Source organism: Oncorhynchus masou, chromosome 21, assembly GCF_036934945.1.
Source record: "Oncorhynchus masou masou isolate Uvic2021 chromosome 21, UVic_Omas_1.1, whole genome shotgun sequence".
NCBI lineage: Eukaryota > Metazoa > Chordata > Actinopteri > Salmoniformes > Salmonidae > Oncorhynchus > Oncorhynchus masou.
In genome coordinates this window covers 41,459,410-41,472,431 of record NC_088232.1, presented here as the reverse complement: position 1 = coordinate 41,472,431, position 13,022 = coordinate 41,459,410, and the positions used below count along the sequence as shown (strand labels likewise).

The 13,022-nt window shown below is 45.1% G+C and overlaps 1 protein-coding gene across 6 annotated transcripts in view; it reads right to left on the bottom strand.

The window, feature by feature from the left end:
• LOC135508360 (myelin transcription factor 1-like protein) overlaps nt 1-13,022 on the bottom strand; it is a 193,697-nt gene that overhangs the window by 27,783 nt on the left and 152,892 nt on the right. For all 6 annotated transcript variants that reach the window (XM_064928484.1, XM_064928486.1, XM_064928488.1 and 3 more), the window contains 4 exons: nt 11,849-11,939; nt 7,785-7,895; nt 6,748-6,974; nt 5,945-6,210 (listed from right to left, as the gene is read on the bottom strand). In XM_064928484.1, the coding sequence (XP_064784556.1) occupies nt 5,945-6,210; nt 6,748-6,974; nt 7,785-7,895; nt 11,849-11,939 (695 nt within the window). The remainder of the gene's footprint in view (nt 1-5,944; nt 6,211-6,747; nt 6,975-7,784; nt 7,896-11,848; nt 11,940-13,022) is intronic.

Below are 13,022 nucleotides of genomic sequence, written 5' to 3'. Positions count from 1 at the left end.
CTCAGTGATATGTAACCGACTCAGTGATATGTAACCGGCTCAGTGATATGTAACCGACTCAGTGATATGTAACCGGCTCAGTGATATGTAACCGGCTCAGTGATATGTAACTCAGTGATATGGCTCAGTGATATGTAACTCGGCTCAGTGATATGTAACAGGCTCAGTGATATGTAACCGGCTCAGTGATATGTAACCGGCTCAGTGATATGTAACCGGCTCAGTGATATGTAACCGGCTCAGTGATATGTAACCGGCTCAGTGATATGTAACCGGCTCAGTGATATGTAACAGGCTCAGTGATATGTTATCTGCTCAGTGATATGTAACCGGCTCAGTGATATGTAACCGGCTCAGTGATATGTAACCGGCTCAGTGATATGTAACTGGCTCAGTGATATGTTACCGGCTCAGTGATATGTAACCGGCTCAGTGATATGTAACTGGCTCAGTGATATGTTACCGGCTCAGTGATATGTAACTGGCTCAGTGATATGTTACCGGCTCAGTGATATGTAAGCTCAGTGATATGTAACTGGCTCAGTGATATGTAACCGGCTCAGTGATATGTAACTGGCTCAGTGATATGTTACTGGCTCAGTGATATGTTACCGGCTCAGTGATATGTAACTGGCTCAGTGATACCAGTGCTCAGTGATATGTAACTGGCTCAGTGATATGTAACCGGCTCAGTGATATGTAACCGGCTCAGTGATATATGTTACCGGCTCAGTGATATGTAACCGGCTCAGTGATATGTAACCGGCTCAGTGATATGTAACCGGCTCAGTGATATGTAACCGGCTCAGTGATATGTTACAGTGATATATTACTGGCTCAGTGATATGTAACCGGCTCAGTGACTGGCTCAGTATGTCAGTGATATGTAACTCAGTGATATGTTACTCAGTGATATGTAACCGGCTCAGTGATATGTAACTGGCTCAGTGATATGTAACCGACTCAGTGATATGTAACCGGCTCAGTGATATAATACCGGCTCAGTGATATGTAACCCGTTCAGTGATATGTAACCGGCTCAGTGATATGTAACTGGCTCAGTGATATGTAACCGGCTCAGTGATATGTAACCGGCTCAGTGATATGTTACTGGCTCAGTGATATGTAACCGACTCAGTGATATGTAACCGGCTCAGTGATATAATACCGGCTCAGTGATATGTAACCTCAGTGATATGTAACCTCAGTGATATGTAACTCAGTGATATGTTACCGACTCAGTGATATGTAACCGGCTCAGTGATATGTAACCGGCTCAGTGATATGTAACCGGCTCAGTGATATGTAACCGGCTCAGTGATATGTAACAGGCTCAGTGATATGTTACCTGCTCAGTCAGTGATATGTAACCAGTGATATGTAACCGGCTCAGTGATATGTAACCAGTGCTCAGTGATATGTAACCGGCTCAGTGATATGTAACCGGCTCAGTGATATGTAACTGGCTCAGTGATATGTTACCGGCTCAGTGATATGTTACCGGCTCAGTGATATGTAACCGGCTCAGTGATATGTAACTGGCTCAGTGATATGTAACCGGCTCAGTGATATGTTACTGGCTCAGTGATATGTAACCGACTCAGTGATATGTAACCGGCTCAGTGATATGTAACCGGCTCAGTGATATGTAACCGGCTCAGTGATATATTACTGGCTCAGTGATATGTAACCGACTCAGTGATATGTAACCGGCTCAGTGATATAATACCGGCTCAGTGATATGTAACCCGTTCAGTGATATGTTACCGGCTCAGTGATATGTAACCGGCTCAGTGATATGTAACTGGCTCAGTGATATGTAACCGGCTCAGTGATATGTAACCGGCTCAGTGATATGTAACTGGCTCAGTGATATGTTACCGGCTCAGTGATATGTAACCGGCTCAGTGATATGTAACTGGCTCAGTGATATGTTACCGCAGTGATATGTAACCGGCTCAGTGATATGTAACCGGCTCATAGTCAGTGATATGTAACCGGCTCAGTGACTTGCTCAGTGATATGTTACCAGCTCAGTGATATGTAACTGGCTCAGTGATATGTTACTGGCTCAGTGATATGTAACTTGCTCAGTGATATGTTACCAGCTCAGTGATATGTAACTGGCTCAGTGATATGTAACCGGCTCAGTGATATGTAACCTGGCTCAGTGATATGTAACCGGCTCAGTGATATGTAACTGGCTCAGTGATATGTTACAGGCTCAGTGATATGTAACCGGCTCAGTGATATGTAACCGCTCAGTGATATGTGATAACCGGCTCAGTGATATGTTACCGGCTCAGTTTTATGTAACTGGCTCAGTGATATGTAACTGGCTCAGTGATATGTAACCGGCTCAGTGATATGTTACCGGCTCAGTGATATGTAACCGGCTCAGTGATATGTAACCGGCTCAGTGATATGTAACCGGCTCAGTGATATGTAACCAGTGGCTCAGTGATATGTAACCGGCTCAGTGATATGTAAACCGCTCAGTGATATGGCTCAGTGATATACCGGCTCAGTGATATGTTACCGGCTCAGTGATATGTTACCGCTCAGTGCTGGCTCAGTGATATGTAACCGGCTCAGTGATAGTAACTGGCTCAGTGATATGTAACGGCTCAGTGATATCAGTGATATGTAACTGGCTCAGTGATATGTAACCGGCTCAGTGATATGTACTGGCTCAGTGATATGTAACGGGCTCAGTGATATGTAACCGGCTCAGTCATATGTAACCGGCTCAGTGATATGTAACGGCTCAGTGATATGTAACTGGCTCAGTGATATGTAACCGGCTCAGTGATATGTAACCGGCTCAGTGATATGTAACCGGCTCAGTGATATATAACCGGCTCAGTGATATTACCGGCTCAGTGATATGTAACCGGCTCAGTGATATGTAACTCAGTGATATGCTCAGTGATATGTAACCGGCTCAGTGATATGTAACCGACCGGCTCAGTGATATGATAACCGGCTCAGTGTTATGTAACCGGCTCAGTGATATGTAACCGGCTCAGTGATATGTTACTGGCTCAGTGATATGTAACCGCTCAGTGATATGTAACCGGCTCAGTGATATATATATAACTGGCTCTCAGTGATATGTAACTGGCTCAGTGATATGTTACCGGCTCGCTCAGTGATATACCGGCTCAGTGATATGTAACCGGCTCAGTGATATGTGGCTCAGTGATATGTAATGTAACTGGCTCAGTGATATGGCTCAGTGATATATGTAACTGGCTCAGTGATAGTGATATGTTAACCTGCTCAGTGATATGTAACCGGCTCAGTGATATGTAACCGGCTCAGTGATATGTAACCGGCTCAGTGATATGTAACTGGCTCAGTGATATGTAACGGCTCAGTGATATGGCTCAGTGATATGTAACTGGCTCAGTGATATGTTATCTGCTCCGGCTCAGTGATATGTAACCGGCTCAGTGATATGTAACCGGCTCAGTGATATGTTACCGGCTCAGTGATATGTTAACCGGCTAACCTCAGTGATATGTAACCGGCTCAGTGATATGTAACCGGCTCAGTGATATGTAACTGGCTCCGGCTCAGTGATATGTAACCGGCTCAGTGATATGTAATACCGGCTCAGTGATATGTTACCGGCTCAGTGTGATATGATATTAACCGGCTCAGTGATATGTAACTGGCTCGGGGCTCAGTGATATCAGTGATATGTAACAGTGATATGTTACCGGCTCAGTGATATGTAACGGGCTCAGTGATATGATATGATAACCGGCTCAGTGATATGATATGTAACTGGCTCAGTGATATGTAACCGGCTCAGTGATATGTAACAGTGATATGTAACTGGCTCAGTGATATGTTACCGGCTCAGTGATATGTAACCGGCTCAGTGATATGTAACCGGCTCAGTGATATGTTACCGCTCAGTGATATGTAACCGGCAGTGATATGTCAGTGATATGTTACCGGCTCAGTGATATGTAACCGGCTCAGTGATATGTAACCGGCTCAGTGATATGTTACCGGCTCAGTGATATGTTACCGGCTCAGTGATATGTTACCGGCTCAGTGATATGTAACCGGCTCAGTGATATGTAACCAGTGATATGGCTCAGTGATATGTAACCGGCTCAGTGATATGTAACCGGCTCAGTGATATGTAACCGGCTCAGTGATATGTAACGGCTCAGTGATATGTAACCGGCTCAGTGATATGTAACTGGCTCAGTGATATGGCTCAGTGATATGTAACTGGCTCAGTGATATGTAACCGGCTCAGTGATATGTTACCGGCTCAGTGATATGTAACCGGCTCAGTGATATGTAACCGGCTCAGTGATATAATACCGGCTCAGTGATATGTAACCGGCTCAGTGATATGATACCGGCTCAGTGATATGTTACCGGCTCAGTGATATGTAACCGGCTCAGTGATATGTAACCGGCTCAGTGATATGTTACCGGCTCAGTGATATGATACCGGCTCAGTGATATGTAACCGGCTCAGTGATATGTTACCGGCTCAGCTGTCATAGCCGTGGAGCCAAAGGGATGGGGCTCTGGCTGTCTGTGTGCATCTGTATCTACGTATAGAGGACCTGTCGGGTGTGTATGACAGTACTAATGTGATTGACCCATGATGTCTAATTAGTAGTAGATTGGGAGATGAGGAAGCCCCTTTAGCGATCTTTCCCCGTTTCCTCAAGGACCACAGCATCATCATCTGACCCCTAGGTAGCCCTGGACCCCTGTTGCCAGGGCTGTGCTGGGTGAAGGTGGGCGAGAGAGAGTTGGAGGCCTCAGTAGCTGCTTCCCCACATCACTTTCACCTGCCCCCTCCAGATTCTAAAACAAAACCAGCTATTCTCCCTCAGTATTCATGAGTATTCCTCAGTCTCCCTCACTTTCACTCAGAGAGATAGGAGTGGATGTAGATAGCGGAAAGACAGACAATGTGAGAAAAGCAATGACATGACTGGAAGTGTTCAGATGAAAGAAGGTTGAGAGTCTCCCTGACGTTTCCTGTGTCCATCTCTGCCTAGGAAACTCCTCCCTGTCTGCCTCACCTATGGAGCAGAGACGGACAGAGAGGAAGGGAGAAAGAGATAAAGTCCTAATTGCCTAAGGCTCTTCTACCAGCTAAGTGCACTCCTCCCTACTTCACACTGAAGATGCCCCTCTACTCCCTTACTTTCTCTTCTGTTTTCCCATCCTTTCATCACCTCTCCCCTATGCATTCCTCTCAACTCTTTTCCCCTCCTCTATTCTCGGCTCTCCAGCCCCAGACAGACCATGCTGCCAACATTAGCGCCAGGCTAGCGTTAGTACTCTGCTGTGCTTCCTCTCTCTCCTATTTGCCGGCTCAGCGTCTCCGTGCTGATAATGCAAGACTACTGACGCCTTATCGCCTCCTGATGACATATTGGGCTCACAGCGCACGTCAACGCCGATCCATCCCATCCCACCACGCTTCCTATCTACCCTGTCTGATCCCAGAAGGGAAATAAAAAACTGTCTCGCTGAGCTCCATGTCAGAGACACAGCCGTGGATATATCTTTAACAGATCACAAGCGTTCATGGCTAAAGAGACCATATCATCCTCACTCATCACTGCTCACGTTACCTGGCAGGACAGGACAAGCTTGGAGGGAAATGCCTCTAGCAGTGGGATGGGACTGTGGTTGTAGGATACAGTTCAAAGGTTTAACCCATACTATAATAGACTATGGTAAACCACAGGATGCCAAGTAGGATTTGGATATTTCCAGTTGGCTGAAAGTCAACCTCTATGACAAGAAATAAACCTGTGTCATCCTCTTACTTTCTCTGAATTGGTGCATGATGCACAACCCTATTTACTTGTGTTCCACCTTACATGAAGATATCAGCTGTAAAGGGTTTATAAAGGCTAACATATGTATAAGTAGTTAATTATCAACCTACCCGAGTACACAGATCCTGGGGTTTTCCTCCCAGGCCGTGGGGCATCTCTCTGCACCGCGTGGACAGGTTGAGGATAGCCGTGGCAGCCATGTGGGCAGCCTCCATGTCGTGGGTGTAGTCGAAGCTGCTCTTACTACAGGTGGAGCTGGCACTACTGCCTCCCCCTCCGCCCCCTCCTCCACAGCTCAGGCTGCTACTGCTGCTGCTGGGGGCGTAGGTGCTGGTCGTGCTACTTGCCGAGCTGGAGTTCTTACAGTAGCGCTTGGCTGAAGGACATACACAGGGGTAGGGATAGTTATCCACAAGTATAAACACATCCACTGCATAGAAATGCTCTTATCGTAACTTGGCTAAGGGAGATGCATTCATTTCAACAATATAGAATTTGGGAAGATTAAATATTGCTGAGTTTGGAAACAAGGGACAAACTACAATGAATTGGTGGAGAAAAGTTCTTCGAAATAAAGAAAATTCATATACCATACATATACCAAAAAAGGTGCTATCTAGAACCTAAAAGGGTTCTTTGGCTGTCCCCATAGGAGAACCATTTGAAGAACACTTTTTGGTTCCAGGTAGAACCATTTTGGTTCCAGGTAGAACCCTTTTGGGTTCCATGTATAAACTTTTCCACAGATGGTTCAAAATGGAACACAAAAGGGTTCTAACTGGATCCAAAAAGGATTCCCTTTTGGAACCATTTTTTCATCCTTCTACCCACAAAATGTATCAAATTGAAAACCTGAAACAACAATAAAGCAAAACAACAGAGTAAAGGGAAGAGACAACACGTCAGTCTGTACCGTCATATCCTTTAGGGGAAGTGTCCCTGCCTTGGAGTTTGGGTGCGATGGCCCGTTTGCCGTAGACATTGTTGCTGTGGCTGCTGTCAGTGAAGCTGCTGTAGTCAAAGCTGGTCTTAGAGTACTTCTCCAGTTCCTTGGCCAGGTTGGAGCGTGGCGTGCTGGTGGACACGTTGTTCTTGTAGCCGTACTGAGGGATCTCCAGCTGTTTCACAAAGCACATAGGCCTGGAAAATAAACCACGAGGGGGCGTAGGTTGGACAGAGCAGAGGCACCAAACATCACGCAGGGGAGGTGGGAAGGGGAGGAGCGGGGGGAGGGGAAGGTAGCAAAGGGAAAAGGCAAGGCAACAGTCAACTAACCTCAGGTGATCCTTGCATTGAGCTTTGAGTTTATCTAAGCTACATGTCTATACTGTCTGTCATTGCAACACTACAATGTCTCCATAAATTATCATACCCAAACAGAACTCACAATTAAAGTCATGCATTTTCTCTGATATTATAAATGTTTTGTCATTCCCGTGGTATACGGTCTGACATACCATGGCTGTCAACCAATCAGCATTCAGTGCTCAAACCACCCGTTTAATAATACTTTTTTAATCATTATCTTATCATGCATATCAAATAAACTTTTGCTGAAATTATTCTGATCTCTAAAACCCAATAAGGGCTTTCACTCCATAAACAAGAACATTAATGTAGAGCTTCTCCAAACTATAACTGTCTGAGAGATCAAAAGATATAGAAATCAAACAGACATAGAGAACCTTTTAAATCTATAATACAGTAATTAAGAAAACCTTCCAACACTAACTAAGGTAGGTAAGGGTGTAAGGTAGAACACTAGAATGGGGTCAATTCAATTCAGCCAGTTCAGGAAGAGTACAATCATTTGAATTGAACTGAACCCTGGTTCAAAATTTGAAGTCCAATTAATATGTTTAGTTCTTTCGACTGTGCCTACACTGTCTCTCTCAGTGAGGTGTTCCCCATAGATGCTGAGTGTAGTGTGGTGATCAGTCAGACCAGTACCTGAGCACGCGGTCAGAACCCTGGTTAGACTTGGAGGAGCCGTCACAACAGATGCTCTTGTCCTGGGCTTTCTGCAGCTTCTCTGCTGCAGCGATGGGACACCCTGACAAACTGGAGGGACGGGGACGGGGACGGAGACGGAGACGGAGATGGGGACGGGGACGGGGACGGGGACGGGTGAATAAGACAACCAGGAATGGAAGGGAGACTGGTCATATCTTATTTTTTTTAAAGTTACCAGGAAAAGTCCATTGAGACACAGAAGCCCTGCTTATACCTGGTTCTACCATGTGTCACTTTCCTGATCTTGTCCACAATCTGATTTTACCCAATGACTCAAAGACTCTTTGTGAACTGATCTAGATCAGATCTTATAAATGTAAATGGGCAAGATCAGGATAAGATCAGGAAAGGTCAGGACGAAGGACGCATGTTAGCGGCAGGTATGAACGGGGCTAGAGTCTCTTTTGCATATAATGGTCTCATTCAAGGTGGTAAATTACCTTTTGGAGAGATTGGAAACTCAAACTGGTCTGCACAGACAAATTCTGGCCTGGTTTAGATCTTATCTATGAGAAAGATATCAGTTTGTCTCTGTAGATGGTTTGTCCTCTGACAAATCAACTGTCAATGTTGGTGTTCCTCAAGGCTCCATTTTAGGACCACTATTGTTTACACTATTTATTTTACCTCTTGGTGATACTAACTTTCATTGCTATGCGGACGACACACATCTGTACATGTACGGCCCCCATGGAACCTGTGTTTCAGACACAAGGAAGTGGATGGCGGCAAATGTTCTACTTTTAAACTCGGACAAAACAGAGATGCTAGTTCTAGGTCCCAAGAAACAAAGAGATCTTCTGCTGAATCTGACAATTAATCTTGATGGTTGTACAGTCATCTCAAATTAAACTGTGAAGACCTCTGCGCTACTCTGGACCCTGATCTCTCTTCTGACAAACATATCAAGACTGTTTCAAGGACAGCTTTTTTCCATCTACATAACATTGCAAAAATCAGAAAATTTCTGTCCAAAATTCTTCAGAAAAATTCAACTATGCTTTTGTCACTTCTAGGTTAGACTACTGCAATGCTCTACTTTCCGGCTACCCGGATAAAGCACTAAATAAACTTCAGTTAGTGCTAAACACGGCTGCTAGAATCTTGATTAGAACCCTCCAAAATTGTGGTCATATTACTCCAGTGCTAGCCTTTCTTCACTGGCTTCCTGTTAAGGTTAGGGCTGATTTCAACCTACAAAGCATTACATGGGCTTGCTCCTAACTATCTTTCCAATTTGGTCCTGCCATACATACCTACACGTATGCTACTGTCACAAGACACAGGCCTCCTTACTGTGCCTAGAATTTCTAAGTGAACAGCTGGAGGCAGAGCTATCTCCCATAGAGCTCAATTTTTATGGAATGGTTTGCCTCTCCATGTGAGAGACGCAGACTCGGTCTCGACCTTTAAGTCTTTATTGAAGTCTCATCTCTTCAGTAGCTCCTATGATTGAGTGTCGTCTGGCCCAGGAGTGTGAAGGTGAACGGAAAGGTACTGGAGCAACGAACCACCCTTGCTCTCTCTGCCTGGCCAATTCCCCTCTCTCCACTAGGATTCTCTGCCTCAAACCCTATTACAGGGGCTGAGTCACTGGCTTACTGGTGCTCTTCCATGCCGTCCCTTGGAGGGGTGCGCCAATTGAGTGGGTTGAGTCACTGACGTGATCTTCCTGTCCGGTTTGACGCCTCCCCTTGAGTTTGTGCCGTGGGTGAGATCTTCGTGGGCTATACTCGGCCTTGTCTCAGGATAGTAAGTTGGTGGTTGAAGATATCCCTCTAGTGGTGTGGGGGCTGTGCTTTGTGGGTGGGGTTATATCCTTCCTGTTTGGCCTTATCCGCGGGTAACCTCAGACGGGGCCACAGTGTCTCCCGACCCCTCCTGTCTCAGTCTCCAGGATTTATGCTGCAATAGTTTGTGTCGGGGGGCTAGGGTCAGTCTGTTATATCTGGAGTATTTCTCCTGTCTTATCCGGTGTCCTGTGTGAATTGAAGTATGCTCTCTCTAATTCTCTCTTTTTTTCTTTCTCTTTTTTTTCTCTCTCTTGGAGGACCCGAGCCCTAGGACCATGCCTCAGGACTTCCTGGCCTGATGACTCCTTGCTGTCCCCAGTCCACCTGGTCGTGCTGCTGCTCCAGTTTCAACTGTTCTGCCTGTGGCTATGGAACCCTGACCTGTTCACTGGACATGCTACCTTGTCCCAGACCTGCTGTTTTCAACTCTCTAGACAGCAGGAGCGGTAGAGATAATCTGAATGATTGACTATGAAAAGCTAACTGACATTAACTCCTGAGGTGCTGACCTGTTGCACCCTCGACAACCACTGTGATTATTATTATTTGACTCTGCTGGTCATCTATAAACATTTGAACATCTTGGCCATGTTCTGTTATAATCTCCACCCAGTACAGCCAAAAGAGGACTTGCCACCCATCATAGCCTGGTTCCTCTCTTCCAAGGCTCCGGCCTTTCTAGGGAGTTTTTCCTGGCCACCGTGCTTCTACACCTACATTGCTTGCTGTTTGGGGTTTTAGGCTGGGTTTCTGTACAGCACTTTGTGACATCAGCCGATGTAAGAAGGGCTTTATAAATAAATGTGATTGATTGATTCAATGCATCCCTGGCTTCCTGTCTGTTGCTCAGGTTGTCTGCCTGCCTGCCTGCCTGCCTGCCTGCCTGCCTGCCTGCCTGCCTGCCTGCCTGCCTGCCTGCCTGCCTTTCAATAAGTCTTTGGGTAATTTCCAATATCATTCATTTTCATTAAGCACTTTAAATAACAACACAGTTGGTTATTATAACAGCTTGCTTATTTCTGGTTGAGTAGCTTCAGGGAATTCTGAGATTAAACTACCTGCAGACACACACAATCCCCACCCTGCAACTCCCCATTTAATGTATACACACACACACGCACGCACGCACGCACGCACGCACGCACGCACGCACACACACACACACACACACACACACACACACACACACACACACACACACACACACACACACACACACACACACACACACACACACACACACACACACACACACACACGCTAATCAACCTCCCAATACACACACACACTAACATCCCAAGGTTAAATAGGTCCTTTGTTGTTATTTATAATTTCCCAAGTTCTTAGTTATAAATGTCGTCAAGTGTGAAGAGGGTTGAAGTCTTGACCGGGGTAGGTTTGACCGGGGTAGGCCGTCATTGTAAATAAGAATTCTTAATTGTTCTTTAATGACTTGTCTTTAAAAATAAAAATAAGTTCTTTAGATCACAGCCCTCAGCCAGTGCATGTGGAGTGAGAGTTGTATTCTTGAGTTGTGATTATAGGATAGCAGGTGTCCATATACTGTAGGTGAGTGAGTGTGTATTTTGCAAGTGTGTGTGTGTGATAGTGTGAATGGCTACGCACATTCTCAGAAAGTCAGTGTGTGTATGACTGTGTGTGTATGTCTGAGTGTATGTACTGTGTGTCTATTTGTGTGTATGCCAGTCTTAGTGACACTGTGCTCAGCAGGAGAGAGCTCCAGTCTACCCAGGTCGGTAGCCTTCCTTCTCTTCTGCCAAAGGTGGTAGAGAGGTGCTAATGGCTGCTTCAACACCCTAATATCTGCTATGGGTGACTCCCTTCTTCTCTCCAGCTCTCCTAGCTTCAAAAAATGAGTTTCCAACTACTTTTGTAAACTCCTTTTCCATCGAAGTCAATAAAAAGTGACATATGTGCAACAATATACAGACATAAAATTATTGGCAAATTGATGATACAATTGGAACATAAATAAATGAATATATAAACAAATGAGAAAATAAATACAAACTAATCAGTAATATCCAGTAAAACACAAACAAAAGACAATATATAAATAAAGAGGCAAGAAACCAGGATAATGTAACCACCTGTCATTGGATGTGAAATAGAAAAATCTCGAACTGAACAAAAGGAGGATGTATCACAGACGATCCTGCCATTTTCCAATATGGTAGGACGACTCACCTTCTGTGGGAGTTCCTGTTGCTATTGACATGGCCGCGTCCCGTGCAGCCCAGTGTAGGACACTTAAGAACATTTTCATACATAGCAAGGACTTCACACAGACAGACAGACAGACAGACAGACAGACAGACAGACAGACAGACAGACAGACAGACAGACAGACAGACAGACAGGAGAGCGATAAAGACAGATAGGGAAGGTTAGAAGGCCCACAACCAGACAGTACCATTAGTGTGTGAAAGAGCGTGTCAGCATCTTGGTATTATCATAATCATTAGGATCTGTTCCAGCAATCTGAGGTTACCTCCTTCCTTCTCCCTATAGTGCACTACAGTCTGAAAGGGCATACATGCCTTTATTTCCACCATACTGCTTTCAGTGATCTAGTATTTTCAGATCACTGTGGAATGAAGAATGAAGAAGGGGAGTATAGTGGAGAAGAGGAAGTAATCTAAGAGTGCTAGCCTAGGACACAGCCAGACACAGAAGACAGAGGAAGCTTAAGGCATGCAGAGAACAGAGCGAGTAGCCAACAGCCAATGGATAACGACCATGCAGAAGACATGCCAGAATTCCACAGATCGTGCCAAACACAAGCAGTATAGGGTTCTCTCTCTCTATAATAGATTATGCTCTTTGATGTCCTCCGCCCATTATTACATATTCCTGCCTTCAATAGCATTGACCATTAAAACAGTCCATAACTGTCTCCAGTTCCCTACGGCAGGCAATTAGAATAATGATCTATCTATGGACGTCTCGAAGAGGACCCGGTTGAGAACCCCGAGAGGGGAGAGAGGTGAGGGAGGGGTCAGACAGACGCCCTGCAGTATGGGTGAAATCAAATCAAATCAAATTGCATTAGTCACATGCGCCGAATACAACAGTGAAATGCTTACTTGTGAGCCCCTAACCAACAATCCAGTTAAAAAAATACGGATAAGAATAAGAGATAAAAGTAACAAGTAATTAAAGAGCAGCAGTAAAATAACAATAGACTATATACAGGGGTGTACCGGTACAGCGACAATGTGCGTGGTTACCAGTTAGTTGAGGTAATATGTACATGTAGGTAGACTTATTAAAGTGACTTTGCATAGATGATAACAACAGAGAGTAGGAGCAGTGTGAAAGAGGGGGGGGGGGGGTACAATAGTCTGGGTAGCCATTTGAT